Raw genomic sequence first — 19,017 nt, 5'->3', positions numbered from 1 at the left:
AGAGAGGCCATAATTCACAGCTTGCTTTCTAAATTACAGCAGCTTTAAGGGCTTTACACATCCCTAGCTAGAGTACATGTGGTTTTATTTCCATAAGAAACCTTTTCATTGGTATCGCCCATGAAAATAAAATGAAGTACTGTGTCTCAGAGAATCAGACATGAAGACCAAAGCTCAGCCACATCTCCTTGAACTTCACTTTCTTGTTTCCAGTATCTTGAGCCTGAGAGGTGTGCATTCCTGCTGATTTATGAACATGCCACCACACTTACTGTTCCCATCCTTACCCATACACACAGCAAAGGGGTGTTTAAAGAGTTTGCTAGCAAACCCAAGTTAGGGATGCTGCAGATCCTAGACCAACTTGCACAGCTCACTCTTGGCCTGTGCGGAAACCCAGCCTCATATTCCATACCATCTTATTTGTAACCTTCCTCTCTCACTCAGGATACAGACAGAAGTATTTTCTCCATATGTAATAAAATGTATGTTAAAAAAAAAAAAAAATTTAAAATCACAATTCGGGTGTCAATCCAGACACAGCCTCATCCACTGTAAGGACACGTTTTCCAAGGAGCCTCTGTTAAGATGGAGGGACCTCAGGCATTCTAACTTTTTCTGACAAAGGAAATTTGTACTGAAACATCACAAAAAGCTATATATGGGCCCTAGCTGAGAACAATGCAGATTTTGCCATGGAAATACTTGGTCAAGGAAACAAGAACATGAGAACACCTATATCCACAGAATCACAAATTCATTCTGGTTGGGAAAGCCCCTTAGGATCATCAGGTCCCAACCACATCCTAACTCTACCAACCATTAACCTAAGTTCACCAAGTCAAGTGCTTAAAGCATGTTCCCAAGCACCACACCTACCTATCTTCTAAACACCTCCAGGGATGGTGATTCAATCATTCCCCTGGGTAGCCTATGTTTAATTACCTTTTCAGTGAAGAAGTTTCTTCTAGTATCTAATCTAAATCTCCCCTGGCATTTGATCTTGTCCTATTGCTTGTTGCTAGGGAGAAGAGCCCAATTCTGACCTCACAACCACCTTCTTTCAGACAGTTGTAGAGAGATCTCCCCTCAGCCTTCTTTTCTCCAGGCTAAACAACCCCAGTTCCTTCAGCTGCTCCTTCTAAGACTTGTGCTTTGCATGCTTCACCAGCTTTGTTGCCCTTCTCTAGGCACACTCCAGCAACTCAATGTCCTTCTTGCAGTGAAATGCCCAGAACTGAACACAGTATTCAAATTGTGGCCTCACCAATGCCAAGTACAGGGGCTCAAACACCTCCCTAGTCCTGATGGTCATCCTTATTCTGATACAGGCCAGGATGCCATTGCCCTTCTTTGCCACACTGCTGGATCATATACAGCCAAGCCACGGACCAACACCCCCAGGACCTTTTCTGCTGGGCAGCTTCCAAGCAACTCTTCCTCACGCCTATAGTGTTGCATGGGGTGGTTGTGACCCAAGTGCAGCATCTGCAGCACCTGGCCTTGTTGCATCTCGTAAGAGTGACCTTGGCCCACCCATCCAGCCTCTCCAGGTCCCTCTGCAGAGCCTTCTTGTCCTCAATGAGATGAACAATCCCTCCTCCCAACTTAGTGTCATCTCCAAACTTACTGAGGGTGCACTTGGTATCAATGATCTGGATGAGGTGAAAGGATATTAAACAGAACTGGCCCCAGCACTGAGCCCTGGGGAACACCACCTGTGACAAGCCACCAGCTGCATTTAACTTTATTCACCACAACTCTTTGGGCCCAGCCATCCAGCTAGTTGTTTACCCAACTGGCTGGAATAGGCCATATGTAGCCAGTTTCTCCAGAAGAAAGCTGTGGAAGAGTGTCAAATGCTTCACTAAGTTCCAGGCAAACAATATCCACAGCCTCTCCCTCATCCCCTGATCAATAAGAAATAGACCCAGTAATAAGATACAGAACCAAAAATAAGAAATACTGATTTCTTCCTTCCTGATACCCCTTAGGAACAAAAATTTTTCAATGGATTTCTGACAAAGACAACAGCAAAGCCAAGAGAGAAGTATCTCTAAACGATGCTTCGTGTTGTCATTCACTTTGTAATTTTTTCAGCCCAGAAGTACTGAAAATTGACCACTAAGAGTCACTGAAGTCAGTTACCTTGAGTGGCAATTGCCAAGGTATGGAAGGCTAGAGACATTGTCTAATAACTTTTAAGATAATCTGAGCTCACATTTCACAGTTTAGAAACTCTGGTGTTGGAGATGTAGTCCCTTTTCTGTCTTAAATCTCTTGGATTTGTGTATCACTTTCTACCTAATCTCGTGACAATTTTCAGCATTAGAGGGCAGCAAGCAAGTGCATTTTGAGTCAACCTTCAGACCTGCAAATTAAGCTCCCAGTATTATTTAAGAGACTTGTGGAAGTTTTTTACTTTTTTACTCTATATACAAGTTCCACTACTGTAGCCTCTAAAACAGTTTTGTACATCTGTGTTCAGAGCAACATTATTCAGGGCTTTAAACTAGACATGAAGGGGGAAAGGGAGATAACAGAACCTGTTAGGAATAAGCCCAAGGTAAGCATGCTGAGGCTTGAAGGATGGTGAATTAGGGAGGACTCTCACCCTGTCATTTCAATTGAGAGAAGGGTTAGACACTTAGAAATGATGGAAGCATCTGAGAAGGGTCTGGTATGAAATGGGGATATCTGCATGAGGATAGGGAAGCTCTACAGAGAGACTTGAACAGACTGGATAGATGGGCCAACATCAACAGTATGAGCTCCAACCAAGGCCAAGTGCCAGGTTCTGCCTGGGCCACAACAACCCCATGAAACACTACAGACTTGGGGAAGCGTGGCTGGAAAGCTGCCAGGCAGAAAAGGACCTGGGGGTTCTAATTCACAAGCAGCTGGATATGAGCCAGCAGTGTGCATGGGTCGCAAAGAAAGTCAATGACATCCTGGCTTGTATTAGAAATTCTGTGGCCAGCAGAAGTAGGGAGTGGATTGTCCCCCTGTATTCAGCACTGCTGAGGCCACACTTTGAGTATTGTGTCCAGTGTTGGGCACTTCAATATAAGAGAGATACCAAGGTGCTGGAGCATGTGCAGAAGAGGGCAATGAAGCTGGTGAAGGGCCTGTAGAATAAATCTTACAAAGAATGACTGAGGGAGCTGGGACTGTTTAGTCCCAGAAGAGAAGGCTGAGAGGAGACTTCATTGCTCTCTATAGCTACCTGAAAGGACACTGTAGAGAGGCTGGTGCTGGTCTCTTCTCACAGGTAATTAGTGATAGAACAAAAGGGAATGGCTTCAAGCTGCAACAGGGTAGGTTTAGACTGGACATTAGGAAAAAAAAATTTCACAGAAAGAGTAGTCAGACACTGGAATAGGCTGCCCAGAGAGGTGGCTGAGTCACCATCCCTGGATGTATTTAATGGTCATTTAGATATGGTGTTGGAGGATATGGTTTAGGGAAGAACTTTGTAGAGTAGGGATGATGGTTGGACTCAATGATCCCAAGGGTCTTTTCCAACCTGAAATATTCTATGGTTATATCTTAACAGACTTTCTCCCAATGTGACCTTCCTTGTCTTAATAGCACAGGCCCCATGGGCTCTGAAAGCTGATCCCAACTCCAGTGCAGTCAGCTACACTTCATGATATGACTTTAGAAGTCCAGGGAAACTGTCCATTAGTTATTTCCTACTGAGAGCATTCAGCAGGTCCTTCCAAAACTTGCAGGCAAAAATAAATCTATGTGAAAACTCATGACGAGCTTTCAGACACCAGAGCATGACAACTGCATGCAACTGGAACTCTATACATGAAAGATGTCAATGAAACAAAACTAAATGACACTTTTTTAGAGACTAAGCTGTGAATACCAAAAGAAAAAAAATCCTCCAAAATACAATCTTTGACAAAAAATGAGGACTATATACATAGTAAGATTAGCATTAAAGAATCTTTACAATAAAGTCTATGATAGGGTATATCTTAAAACTGTAAAGAGATTTCAGTTTGAAGCATAACACAGATATCATTCCTTAAAAGTTGTACTTGCACTCTGTCCTTTAAATCAATCTTGAAGGACGGGAAAAGCCAAAACCAAACACATAATACCTCCTACATCTCAAATACTGCTTTTGTACCTCTCAACAAATACAAACTAGGGCACCTGAAACAACACATCAGAAAAAAAAAAATTGCTATTCAGTGAAGGCCTTTTCCCAAAAAACAAAAGCATCAGTAAAAAAGCAATGCGATGTATTAAAAGATCAAAGAGCAAGCCAAGCAACTATATTACTGACTTGCAAACGAAAAGCAAGAAACAGACTGATCTGACCGCTACTTTGCAAATGCAGTGTTGAAGAATGAATAATGAAGTAGAAAAATTATATGCTTCTGGAAGACCTATGAACTACACTTAGCAGGAGATTTAAATACTGGTGTTATATAATAAATGAAACAGGAAAATAAAGGAAAAACATTTTTTAAAGTTAAAAGCAGGCAAAATCTTTTTACATATTTTCTCATGGTCATATTTTCTTTTGAAAACACTGTAAAAAATAAACAATAATAAACAAAGAATGTCCTCACTGTAACTACACAAGTACCTTTTAGACAGGCAATAAATAGTCTTTTCTTAAATCAAACCAAAAGTACACTTTCCGGCATGTTATTTAAGTTCTTCAGATTGGAAGATTCCAAAATATAAAAGGCTTTTTAGTTATATGTTTACACTCAATTCTTTTCCATTTTTTCCTACATTTTAGGTAGTCATTCTTTACCCACTTAGACAGCTATCAGCTTTAATACAGAATCCTGAACAAGAAAATAGCATATAGGAAATCAATCTCTTTTTGTTTCAGTAATTACCAGACCATATGCATTTATTTTAAAAGCAGGGAAGATATGCCTACTTGCCAAGTCCACACTTTAAAGCTTTGAGATCTTTTATTTCCTAAGCAGCTTGAACAAAACTCAGCATTAGATTTTTGGTAGAAGGCTAATCATTTCCTGAAGCAGAGTGAAAGAAAATGTTACAGGCTAAAACATGAGGTTTAATGGAACACATTGTCCCAAGAAACTGTCCCCAGATGCCAGCAGCTGAACGTACTGCTTCACTGATTCCACAAGCTAGCACCAGTCAGTGAGACAGAGAACTGCCTGATCACCAGCCTGCAGCTGTGCCTATGATCTACACCACAACTCTTTTCAATGGCTTCAGAGACAGAGCTTACAAATTCAGTGAACCATTCTGCAGACATGAAAATTATTTTATTTCCTCTCCCCCAGCCTTCTGATCCCACAGGCCTATGAATCAAAGTACGTATATGCACATGCACAAGACAAGTCACACATACGGAATAATTCACAATTGGAAGAATGCACAGTTTCTACAATGTCCCCTTTCAGTGAGAGGTGGTCTTCAATATGTTTTCAAGCATCGACACTTCTTGAGTAAACTGCTGAAATTCAGGTACCTGTGTCAGAAGTATACATTAGGGGTGATTTACTTCAGTATTCCAGTGCTGATTTTGAGGAAACAAATGTCTGAGCAAAAGGAGATTCAAGCACTTTCTGATGCTCGGTCTCTTAAAAGATCCTGCACTACCAAGTTTAGTAAGGCTACGCTTTTAGCCCTAGCTTATTCTATCCTGTCGCTTACTGTCAAGCCATTCATGACAAGCATGAAGGTTCTTCAGTTGCTACAGATAAATTAAAACCTTCCATTGTACTTCACTACTTTAAAGCAAGCCTATTGTATGTGTGGGGAGTGGAAAATGCAAGGCAGGAAGGCATTTGTAAACCACATCACAGAACTTGAGTCACAAAAGCCCAAAACAACAAAACAAATATTCCAGTCAGTATCAAACACACAAATGCCTTTTAAAGAGAGATTTGCTGTGGTGTAAATTGAGTTACTCACTTGCCTATCTACAAATTTGGCCACTACAAAAACTGTTACCTAAATGCATACAAGCAATATTATGATTTCTACCAGCATCTCAGTACATTCCTTTCATTCGAGCTGAAAAATCTGAGGTGGAAATTACATTCTCTTCTGTACATTTTAAGAAATGCAAGACCACAACAAACCTGGTAAAGCAGGAGAGAGTTCATTATATCCTCCAAATGAAGCATTCCGGACAAGCTTTCGGCCATCAGTTCTTGGAGAAAACACAGATGAAATCCCAGCACATGAAGAAAACCTACGTCGCACTGGACCCTCTTCCTTCATGAGTTAAGGTGTTTGTGTAAGGATTATGGTCTCTGTGAAAGCTGGTTAGCATTAGCTGGTTGAAACAAGGGTGTTGCAGTAACAGCCTTTTACCTCACATTCTGATGAGTAAGATACAAAAGGAAAAAAAAAGAAACAAAGGGCACACATGAAAAATGCAGTGAAGAGACAGAGGCTGCCAAATCAGCAGCAAGCCAAGCAATGCTATACTCCTCCTGTCAAACCCATTAGGACACTCAAAGCAGAACGGCTTTGCTTCAGCTCTTCCTTTCCACAAATGCACTGCATCTCATTTTTTGCATCTCCATTTTGGCCCTGCTCATCTCTGCTTTCTAAGTACACAAAAATGGTTATTATTTAGGTTTGATGGATTCATTAAATCACATCTTTTTCCAGTCACTCTTTTAAGTCCCAATTTTTTATTGCATAAAGCACAATTCATGAGCTTTGTGGTTCCCCTACTTTATACTGTGGTATACTACAAGAATCTCAAAAGGGTGCCAATGTTTTGTGCTATGCAGCCATGTCACTCTTTCCTATTTAGGCACTTACCCAGCTAGTTTTCAACAACCGATTGTCCTGGTTTCTACATTCTTTCTTACTTTTATTTAAAAGGTGAGATTATAGTTTTTTCTTTGCTAAGACTCTGCCACATTTACATATAAACCCCAGCCTGACTCCTGGAAGAGTTGCACGAAATAAGCTCCACAGCAAATGGTTTTTCATTATTAATGCCCCAAATGTTTTATGCAATGAATAAAACATTTATGAGAACCAACTTAAATTTTAAATTTAAAAGATCCCAGTAAATTGAGCTTCAGGTCAGCTGATCCAAACTGCTCCTGTGGAAGCTACCAGAATAAAGTCAAATAAGCTCTCCCTAACATCCTTCATCCACTGCTTGTTTGATCAGCTGCTTCTTTGCCTTAATAACTAGCATGCCTGGCCACCATCCTCCATATGTGGAATTTCCTTTCCACTTGGTGCTTCTCTGTTGATCCCATTTTCCCCATCACACCTGATTGATGACAAAAATGCATTTTGAAAATAGGGTTTGCAAACTGACAAAATATGATTTGAAAACTGCTTTGTTTGATGGAAAGCAAAAATAAGACTCTAAGAATTGGACTGAAAAGAACTTGTTCTCCCTTATTCCATACTAGAGGTCATTTTTTTCTTATAAAATGAAACATTTGCCACAAATTAAATCATTTGTAGTGTGAATTTGATTAGTCCTCAGATAATCCTGTTTATTTCAGCTGCTTATGGAAAAAAATGTACTTAGTACTTGCAGCTTAGTAATTTCAGTTCACATTAGTTCAAGGATAACACAGGTGACTGAAATTTTTATAACCCCTATGAATGCTTTAAACTGCAGCATATGTGCATTAGCATCTACAGGTACATATACTAAGACACAGATAAAAAGTTAAGATAATTTTTCTGACTATGAAATGTAGTAGTTTCCAGGATCTCACAAAGCACTAGAATTTCTTTATACCTCGTAACTATTGTCCCAAGGACACAAATGCCAAGGAAAAATGATTTAACTATAAAAACTAAATACAACCTATCAATAGAAACCATTACATGTGATGTGTAACTTTTGCTTTTAAGAAGTGAAAAATTCTTTTCACTTCAACACAGTGATGGGGAGAAATCAGAGGAGCATTAGGCTTGTGTCCCTTTATCCATTACTGTGTCTCACTCTTCTCTCAGCTGAAGCAGTCCTTATCCACATGTCCCAAAAGGAACAGAAAGAGAAGCAGTAAAAGTTAAGAACTGGAATGGTGGGTCAAGAAGAAGGAAACGCAAGGGAGAGAACTTTCTTTTTTTTAAAAATAAACACGGTTCCACATCACTTCTCCAAATCTATCTTCTTGGCTGCAAAACAAAGATAACTACCTTGCTCCAAAACTCTTCAGAATACGCTTTATATTTTTTTCTAATAAAAGTCAAGAGAAAGCTGCAGTAGGAAACCCCCCAGCACACAGAAGGAACAGTATCCTCTCATTACAGACCTATCTTACCCACCTAATGGGTCTGTATTCTCATGTTTCAGAGTCAGGGCTATGACCCTGCCCAGAACACTCTGCTGACACTGGTATCAGGGCATCTCTGTGTCCTGTTCTGTAATGACAGGGTAGCACAGACGAAGGGGAGGCCACCCACCCACACTGCTTTGTACAGCAACCAGCCACCCACACCTCTTGGTCAGCATCCGTCTCCAGACACTGTACCAGCCACTTCTGAAACCACTACCAAGCCTGACTCTGCCAGTCTACCAGGTTCTTCCAAAACAGTCTTCAAACTAGAGGAAACAATGTAATCTGGAAGATTTTTCCCTTATTTTTCTCCATGACCTCTCAGGTCACTTGACACTGTAACCAAACTGTACAATAACAGATTAAAAATCTCTCTTTCCTATGCCCTTTTCTCCATTTAGAATTGAAATGCAAATCTTCGGCTAGATAATTTCAGTAAGACTAGTGTTACATCTCCCCTCTCTGAAGCTAACTCCCAACCAAGGAAGCTGTTCTCCAGGTATTCTAAGTACCTTTTGCTCAACAGAAATCTAGGAGGGACAGACAGTGTACTTCTTGCCAAAAAGTAATTGTTTCTCCACAGCAAAGGAGAGGGAAAGGAAAAAAATAAAATTAAAGCTTCCTCCCCTTCATCTCCCTCCTCTCCCACCAAGTCATCCTCATATGACTTGAGCCTCAAGTGGTATAACAGTTAATTACATCATTTGGCTGTAAAAATTGACTAGTTCTCCACCTGTTCAACAGCTTGTGATGTACATGCTCATTTGCTTCAACTAGTTCAAAGATGTATATTTTGCTGGAGAAAGAGCTGACACACAACTGAAAGGCTGTTAGATCAAAAGGAATCTGGAACACTTAACAAAAAAAGCATTTTTTTCCATAGCATTATTCTAAGCTGAAGGTTTTAACACGTAAGTGTCATCCTGTGATATTAAACTGCTTTCTACTCTACACATACTCAGTGCCCAAAGTTCTTAGAAACCCTTTTAATTCCTCGCAGTAATACAATTGATTCCTAAAAGGACACCTATACTTTTAAGTAGTTGGAAGTCCTTTAATTTGCACGTTCTGTACATGGAAAGGTGCACTTCATTAGGCATCATCTATTTGACAAAAAAAATTTTTAAATCCTTTGCCCTCTTCTCCCCTCTCTGAAAATAAATTCAGACAGAATAGACAAATCTATTGAAAAAAAATGAAATTAGTGTAATTCATTAATTGACCTTTTACTAGCATCCCATGAAGCCTTCTATCAGTTCCCAGTGCCTTAATAATTGATACACTTAGAAAATGCACTAACATACACAACTTGAAGTTCACACAACTTCTAAATATCCACGAATAGAACTACAGCCAAGTCCAATTGCAGACGTCAGGCATAGCTAAAAACCCTCTATAAAACAAAGAGAATCTGCAGTCTAGCCTAAATGCATCAGGTATGTACCAAAGTTTAGATGAAAAAATAAGTTTCCACATAAAAGAAACAAAGTACTTCACAAAAGCAGGCACTAGACTAAATATGCCACTGAAAGGGAGAAAAGGTCTTCTGGTTTATCCATTTTCTATAATACCCAAATCAGTAGAAGAAAAACAACATTACTGAAATATTTGATTCATCTGTTGGGGAGGCAGGTGGGGAAGAATTAATTTCTCAGTCAATCTGTTGAGCATCCCTTTAAAGGAGGAAAATTTATCTGCTGTTTGCATTCTCTAAGGGACAGAAAGCATTTCTTATATAAACAATTCAGTCAGGGCTTCTTCAATAATAAATGTTGGCTGAAAAATAAATAACCCCATGTTTAAGACATTCTTCCAGGATAACATCTGAAGCAAAACTTAAACCTCAGTGTATAAAATAAAGGCAAACAGAAGTCAAGGTTGATTTCAACAGCACATAAACACTTTTGTCAAAGTCTAGTTTTGGTTTTAAAACATATATCCACCTGAAAAATATTTACAGCTGAAAAAACACAGGCTTATCGGAAGAGACCTCTCTGAATTGTAAAGGTGTGAAATTCAATCATAGAAACTAAATGCAAATCAAATATATTCTGCACTATCCAAATGAGCAATTATAAACTTAATAATCCTTTCTATACAGGTTCTAGAAGTTTTAAATAATGAACAGATTACCCCAACTGATACTAACACAATTATACAACTAAGAGTAGATCTAGTGATCAAAAGTAAAACAATTTCTTTCCCCTTAGAGGTATATAGGGAAACCCCAAAACCTTCTTAAGGGAGAATTCCATAAAAGCTAAAAGGAAAAGAAGACAGAAGCTTTTTAGGCAAGCTCTTCAAGTCTGACAATGATTTGCCCTGACAACTTGACAATGCTATGTTTTCCAGTAGAATCTTCCCCCAAGTCAAATAAAAGATTGTAAAGAATTCTCTACAGACAGTATAAACATTCTTTGCAGCACGCAGAAAGTAGAAAGAATGCACTGCTCTACCATCACACCTATCAATGTGTTTTATCCAGTACCTGATTTTTACACAAGGACTTCAGGTGCAAATGTATTTCTTGTATTTAGCAAAATAAGATTATTGAAGATATACTTGCCTTCAGACACCAATATCTGACTCAGAAAAAAGACATATGAACCATACAGCTACAAACTGTGTTGGTAGTTTACAGTGTTAAGGTTCATTCAGCAAGTATTTTTGTCTACTGGTATTTTTAAATGGAGGATAGTTTAGCTGAGGATGAATTTCAGAGGCATCCTTGAGAGTGGTCATGAATGAACACCAAGGCTCCCAAGCACCTTGCTTGCAACTCTAATTGGCTGCACCTTGTAGCTTGCAAACACCCCTGCTCAGCACCTCCCACCCAAAGTAAATAGGCTTGCCCACTGCTCAGGTTTCAAATTTTCATCTCAGCCCACAGATCAGGTTCAAGTAGGCAACCTCTGCAGAGATTGTCATGGAGAAAGAGAACTTACTCAAGAAGTTTCACAGTAATCAGCCCTGCTGTTTCAAACGCAGTACCACCCTTTCACAAAGCTATAACCCACACAGAAAGGAGGACATTCAATTTACCCAAGCCACAAATAATGAGTGGAGTAGCACTTCAGAAATGGCAGGTTTTAATAAACATACAATGACTTGCAGAGAGGAATGTGCCAGAGTGTGCAGTACAGTAAGAAAGCAGGAGGTCAGGATAACTGAGGGGATTAACCACAAAACAGCAGAAGTTAAAACATTTCACAGGCAGTTTGGTCGGGTAACACAAACTAAAACCAGATTATTTGATTCCTTGATATACTCCTTCTTTGATTACTATGACCAGAACCTCACTCACATCCCATCTGAGACAATCATCACTAAAGCTATTCCAGTAAGTCTCTCAGTTTTTCAGAACGGGAGGCTTCACCTCCATAAGGTATGCTTGGTTCTAAAACTGAAAAGTGACCACCAGAGTTCCTGCAGCAATACAACAGATATTAACTCAGAACTACCTAAAGAACAACAAGCCCACAATGCTGTTGATGACATCCTCATCATCAGAAAACAAGGTAAGACAAATTAAAACACCTCTCAAGAATACAGTGAGAGAGACCAAGATTTCAAGTGCATGGGCTTGCAACATTTTAGACAGAATTCCCACATGGAAGAAGAAAGCAAGACTGTTAACATTTTTTCTAAGACATCAGATGCACTTACTTCTGAAGTTAGGCACCTTCTCTGTAGAGCAATATTAATTATACAGTTAATATCGAAGTGTTAAAAAATAAGCTTGCAAGAGAGCCTCAACAAGCCTTCTAATAGTCCTCTACTGTTGAAGAAGTGAGACAGACTTAACAGAAAGATGAAGTGAGGTAAGCATTGTCATGCTAACAATAGGTTGAATTTACTGTGTCAAGATAATAAATCTTTTAGTTATTCTTCAGTTTCTCTATTCATAGGATATAGTTAGGGGAAACAGAAGACTGCATGAAGGTACTTGCATGACTAAGTCTATTTAGATATAGAGAGTAAAGTCAAAGGAAATGAGAGGAAAACCAGAAATCATTACCAAAGATTAGATATAATCCAACTACCCAGGCAACAGCCTGATTTTGAAATAGATAGATTGGCAAGATTTTACCATCTGCAAACCAAATACCATTATCAAAAAGAAGTGTTAACATTTTGAAAGTGATAGTTGAAAGCAAAGTGGAAGCTGGTATTTAAGCAAGCATCAGTATTCTACCAGTGGAGTTAGAAAGTAGCTACATTTGTATTTTCTCCCCAGAAGCACTGCTGTATGGATTTAAAATCCTGTCTTTTAGATGCTTATTCCAGAGCAAATAGACTTTAGTATGAGCCCAGCAGAGCCAAAAATGTCCTTACCCTCCCTCAAAATCAGACTCACCTCCTTTTTTCCATTCATGAACACTATAACTATTGGCAGACCTGTAACTGCTTTTGCTGTCAGTCCACCTCCCTGCACTTAAGACACTTCTGTTTTTCAGTCACAGAACACGGAATACATTTTTGTCATTTTGCAAACTGTGAGATGTTGAGTGAAGGTATCTAGAAAACACTTTCTAACATATATACAATAAAAAGTCAGGATAATCAGGAAAATTTTTCAAGATTAACTCAATATGGAGCTGCTCAAGTCCACTTTCAGAAGTGCCTCAGTTACAATTCTAAGAAAACTTTGTGTGGCTGAGCTTAGAGCTTCCATGAAAAATTGTATTGCTGGCTTTCTAGAAACAGTGGTATGACACTGCATGTGAAATCCTGTCTAGTTCAGTAAACTTTGTACCCTTATTAAATTCTTTCTTGCATGCTGTGGTTGCAAAAAGCTAGTGTTTAGGTTTGTTTTGATGACTCTTGCACCTCAACACATCTGAGTGTAATCAGCTTTTGTACTAGATGGCATTTGAATTTTGGTATTCTCCAGCTTAAGGCCACTGACATTTAAAGGCTCAATGAATTTATAGAACAAATTACAATTACAGAATTATGATCAGGATTGGCTTACTATGACACTCTAGATAACTAATGATGAGTAAGACATAAATTTAATCATTGTGGATTTATTTCTGAGTCCATGTCAGGAACAATGCCACATACAGCTGTGTTAGCCTTTCAGCATTAAAATTCCCGATTGGCTACACAAACTTGATAATGTAATAAACAAGCACCATCTCCCCTATCAATTTCCCTAATACATTTTGGTCAAACAACCTTGCTGAATTTTCTTCTGGAAGCAAGTCTGACCTCCACACCTTTAAAGGGTAGTCTGTAGCCTAAAAGATAAGCAGTCTTCAGTCCTAGACTAAAGGACAACATATCTTCAAGAATCTTAAAATCCTGTAGAATAAGAAGGCCCAAAAGCCAAATAACCATATCACAGCTCCCCTTTATATACACTTAATCAGCTTTTTGAAGACTGTATCATACATTTTTCTGTTTTCATTTTCAATTTTACCCTGTGCCTACATGCTTTTCAATTATTCCATTACCCATCTTCTAAGAATGTATTCAGGCATCAGAAACTTAAAGTATCTCCATTTAGTTCACATTAATGCCTTTAAAAAAAAATACCTAGTAGTTTCCTATATTTCTGAATATTCTCATTATAGAATACTACAGATTTATTATAAAGACTTTTTCTAATTGGATTTCAGTTGCAATAGTCAGGCTTAAATATTTAAACTCATATTTTTCAGGCTTGAACAGCATATCTTATTCCCTATATAAGAAGTTCATATTTTCACCAGCACTGTCATTTCCCTGTAGGAATAGCTACCATAAAATAACCACCCAACTTCTAAATGTGGGTCAACCACACACTATAAAAATCAAACATAGTCCTCCAGAGTTGCATATAACACTAGAAGCTAGTAATTAAAGGTTGCTGAAGCCTAAGCCTACATCATACTTTTTCACTACCAAAAGTGACTGCAAGTTCATGAAACTACATCCTGATCTTCAGCAGCACTCCTTATGAGACTAAGTCAGTGAGGACTGATGGTGAAAAAGGCACAGATCCATTTAACCAGTTCAAAAACATTATAAAAGCCCTGGAATAATCAGAGGGAAAAACAACCAAAGATAAAACAGTATCTGCAAGGAATCTGACATCGTGCAATCAAGTCTTAGTGCTTTTCAAGTCCATTTTAATGACTTTTCTATGATTGAAAGCACTTAAAAAAGCATAGCAGTTTGCTTTTATAAATTCGTGGGTATAGCAACATGAAAAGGAAGACTTTACTACAATATTAAAATACACTTACATAACTACAACATTTGTCTAAGTGATACAACACAGTACATAGAGAGACTAACCAAAAATTTCTTTGAACATAATAAAAATTAAAACCAAATTCAGTATGACTATTCTACAGAAAATTATTCCAGTCTAAGCACAATGGAAGCAAGAGAACATCAGGTGCTCTTCCTGTGAGATAACAGCAGTTTTTAGATAACAGAGCTAGCTGTAGGTAGCACTGAAAATGCTACCATAGTAATTCTTAACACTAAAAGACTACCAGATTCGACATAGCAACAGCTAATTTTGGTTTCAAAGTTTTTTTTCTTCTTTTTATCTGAACACTACTTAATGGGAAAGCATGAAAATCATTCAAAGTTACCCCAGAAGCTCCCTCTATTACTCTGACAGACTAATATCATTGCTTTGAAAAAGCAAACTATGGGATTTAGGAAGACTCATACAAATTAAAATATTGCAGAAACACTACTCATGGCAAGAGTTACAGGAAGCATAAATGACTAGCACGGCTTTCAAGAATAAGAGGAGAGAGAAAACTAATTACAATAGCCTGAACTTTTCATTAACGACTTCACACGCTGTAACAAACATGTCTAATGATATCTTAGGCAACAGGACAACACAAGCAGTTTCAAATGCAAATAAGCACAAGGAGAGCAACTAGGCTTGGTTTTTTGCTTTTAAACAGATTATCAACATGTCAACTGCTGAGTTTCGCCTTTACATCTGATCAGTTCTTGAGTGTTTTCTACAGCAAGACAGATGGACTGTTTGAAAGCTGGCAAAAAGTAGAGTTGAAACTTTTTTTTTCTCCCTTTCCTAAAGGGAAGGATATTTCAGTACAAGTAATTTTTTAAAGACATTTACACATAGGTTCCAAGCTGAGGTGGTGTATCATGCCACTTCTGCAAAACAACTCTGAAATTAACATGACTATAAATTACAGGATTACATACAGGTGATGATTTACCATCACATGGACTGTTCTACAAATCATAGCATGCTTTAATAAACTATTGCACCACTTAATGCATTTTTTTCCTCTTTCAGATTAACACATAAGGATACAAAGAACCACATACAATATTTCAATATACTTTCTTCCTTACCTCTCTTTTGTGAAAGGTAGTGGTTTTGAACCAACATCTGGAACAGATTAATTCATGTCAGCATTTCAGTTCTTTAAAACCTCTATAAAAAAAAACTTTGTCTTACCATGGCTGTGGGCAGTTCCTGGGCTGAGAGATGGTTGTAATAACTCTTTGGATGGGGTAAAATAGGCTTCTTTTCCCTGGCGCTGGCTCATTTTTCCCAGAGTTAAATGCTGTGATTCATCGCTGTTTGTTACCACTGCTGAAAGTGAAAGTGGATTCTCATTGAGTAATGTTCTGTTCTTGGGCACAGATTTTTATTAACAACTTCACTAGTATTTATAAAACTGGTATTCAGACGCAGTCTTGCAAAAAAAAAAAAAAAATCTAGAAAATGAGACTGCAAATCAGAGATTTGCTTTGGATGGGATGGCAGAAAGGAGCTGACAGGACAACCCTAAGACAGGAGTGGAAGATTAAAACAAAAATCAGAAGCAGGTAGGAAAGGCTGCTATCAAATACAGAACAGCACTGGACTGTTACTTAACTTCTGAAAGGATGCTTCCTTAACTGCATTTATCATAGTTCTTGGTTTAACAAGCCATAACACAGCTAACCCAGGAAACAACTTTCCAGATCCAGTGCTAAGGCTTGGACAACAGGCCCAAGCCAGAGTTGACCTACAGATGAATCCTGTCTTTTTTACTAATAACCTTTGTATCAGTGGGTATTGTATTGGGTTATAACAACAGCTATGCTGATGCCACCAGCTACCTTTTGCATCAGTATGCTGATGCCAGCAGCTAACCATCTCAAATATCATTTGTGCTGACTTGACGTTTGGAGACAATATTTTAGGAAACCCTATCACCCATCTCCTGGACTCTGGCCAAGTCTCAATCTTGGTTGGTCAGGGGGCATGAACAAGATAGTTCTGCATAGCAAAATATGCAAGTCATTCTGATTTGCTGATTTGTAAGGACAGAAGGCTGGGCCCTCTCGCAGCAACTTTGGATGCCTCACCTACAGGTGGACACACCACGTAGGATTTTTCCACTTGCCAGGAAGGGTGCTCCAAATCCTCACTGCAACCAGAGCTCCCCAGAGACTGTGGATCTGGATGATGGTAACGTATGCAAGTGGTGATGTATCTTTCTTAATCACTATCTTTTCTCCTATGTAGTAATGATTTGATGCATTACCCTGGATTTTTCTCTATTTGCCTCCTTTAGAGGGTCTTCTTGTCATACCCTTTCTATGAGACGGATTACAAACACTGGAGCACAGGAGGCATTTGCCTCAGTTTCTGCAGTAGCATTCATCCCATCCTGCAGTAGGGATGAATGAGGAGAGGACTAGGAAAACCCATCTTATCAACAGCTGGCTAAAGGATTGGTGCCACTGGCAGAACTTGGAGTTTTTTGACCATGGGGCAAATTTCATGGTACCCAGTTCAGATGGGCTTCATCTGCCTAGCAGGGTCAATAGGACTACAGCCCATAAGTTGGTGGGGCTGATCAGGAGGGCTTTAAACTAGGTTTGAAAGGGGAAGGGATTGAAACCAGGCTCTCCAGAGATGAGCCTAAGGATGGAAAGCCTGAGTTAAGAGTGAAATCAGCAGCCCAGCTGAAGTGCATGTACACCAATGCACACAGTATGGGTAACAAACAAGAGCAGCAGGAAAGCTCTGATGTAGTCACCATCACAGAAACATGGTGGGATGACTCTCATGACTGGAGTGCTGCCATGGATATCTAAAAGCTCTTCAGGAGGGAGAGACAAGGTAGAAGAGGTGGAGGGGTGGCTCTGTATGTTAGAGAGTCTCTTTACTCTGTAGAACTCAAGGTCAGGAACAATAAGGTTGAGTGCTTGTGGATCAAAAGGCCAATAAGGCTGACACCCTGGTGGGAGTCTGTAATAGACCACCCAACCAGGCTGATGAGGGTGATGAACTATTCTACAAGCAGCTGGCAGGTGTCTCAAGATCACCAGCCCTTGTCCTCCTGGGTGACTTTAATCTGCCAGGTGTCTGCTGGGAACTCCACACAGCAGAGAAGAGGCAGTCCAGGAAATTCCTGGAGCATACAGAGGATAATCTCCTACTCCAGCTGGTAACTGAGCCCACCAGGGATGGGTCCCCACTAGACCCTCTGTGTACAAACAGAGAGAGGCTGGTGGGAGATGTAGTGGTCAGAGGCCATCTGGAGCACAGTGACCATGAAATAACAGAGTTTTCAATACTCAGGGATGCAAGGACGGCCATCAATAAAACCTCTATGCTGGACTTAAGAAGGGCAGATTTTGGCCATTTCAGAAGACTGATTCAGAGTGTTCCCTGGGAAACAGTCCTTGGAAACAAAGGGGTCCAGGAGGGATGGGTGTACTTCAAGAAGCAAGTGTTGAATGCACAGGAGCAAACTGTCCCTGTGTGCTGAAAGGCAACCAGGAGGGGAAGATGACTGGTCTGGCTGATCAGGGAGATACTGAAAGAAATCCAGGTTAAAAAGAGAGCTTACAAACTACAAGGAAAAGGGCTGGATACTCAGGAAGAGTGTAGGAATATAGTTAGGTCATGTAGAAAGAAAATTAGAGAGATGAAAGCACAATTTGAACTCAGTCTTCTGAACTCACTTCTGTTAAGGAAAACAAAAGTCTTTCTATGGATACATCAACAGCAAAAGAAGGGGCAGGGAAGACCTCCATTCTTTGTTGAGCATGGGGGAAAACAGTTACCAAAGATGAGGAAAAGGCTGAGGTATTTAACACTTTCTTTACCTCAGTTTTCAACAGTCAGACAGGGTGTCCTGAGGACAGCTGCTTCTGGGGCTTGTAGAGAGAAATAAGAAGCTGAACAGCCCCCCCTGTAATCCTGGAGGGAACAGTTTGTGACCTGCTGAGGCACTTGGATCCTCACAAGTCTATGGGACCAGATGGGATCCATCCCAGGGTGATGAGGGAGCTGGGGAAGAGCTCCCCAAGCCGCTCTCCATCATTTACCAACAGTTCTGGATCCCTGGAGAGGTCCCAGGTGATTGGAAGTTGGGGAATGTCACAGCAATCCACAAAAAGGGACAGAAGGGGGACCCAGGAAACTCCAGGCCTGTCAGCCTGACCTCAGTGCCTGGCAGGGCTACGGAGCAGATCATCCTGGGGGCAATCACACAGCACCTACAGGATGGACAGGGGATCAGACCCAGCCAGCATGGGGTTAGGAAGGGCAGGTCCTGTCTGACCAACCTGATCTCCTTTTATGCTCAGGTGACCCACCTGGTGGGAGGGGAAGGATGTGGATGGAGTCTCCCTGGGCTTCAGCAAAGCCTTTGACACCATTCCCATAGGATTCTCCTGGAAAAGCTGTCAGCCCAGGGCTCAGACAGGAGCACTCTGTGCTGGGTTAGGAACTGCTGGAGGCCCC

At 39.9% G+C, this 19,017-nt stretch overlaps 1 protein-coding gene across 7 annotated transcripts in view; it reads right to left on the bottom strand.

Moving 5' to 3' along the window:
• OSBPL8 (oxysterol binding protein like 8) overlaps window positions 1-19,017 on the bottom strand; it is an 81,645-nt gene that overhangs the window by 32,059 nt on the left and 30,569 nt on the right. For 3 of the 7 annotated variants that reach the window (XM_071766499.1, XM_071766456.1, XM_071766517.1), the window contains one exon: window positions 15,727-15,864. In XM_071766499.1, coding sequence (XP_071622600.1) covers window positions 15,727-15,817 — 91 coding nt within the window. In that variant the 5' untranslated portion in view covers window positions 15,818-15,864. Of the gene's footprint in view, window positions 1-6,095; window positions 6,339-15,726; window positions 15,865-19,017 lie in introns of all 7 variants that reach the window. The other 4 variants (XM_071766480.1, XM_071766474.1, XM_071766466.1 and 1 more) reach the window with 2 other exon arrangements.

The sequence above is a fragment of the Heliangelus exortis genome, chromosome 1 (assembly GCF_036169615.1).
Source record: "Heliangelus exortis chromosome 1, bHelExo1.hap1, whole genome shotgun sequence".
Classification (NCBI taxonomy): Eukaryota; Metazoa; Chordata; class Aves; order Apodiformes; family Trochilidae; genus Heliangelus; species Heliangelus exortis.
Note: the sequence above shows the minus strand (reverse complement) of the source record. Positions and strands in the feature narration are given on the sequence as shown.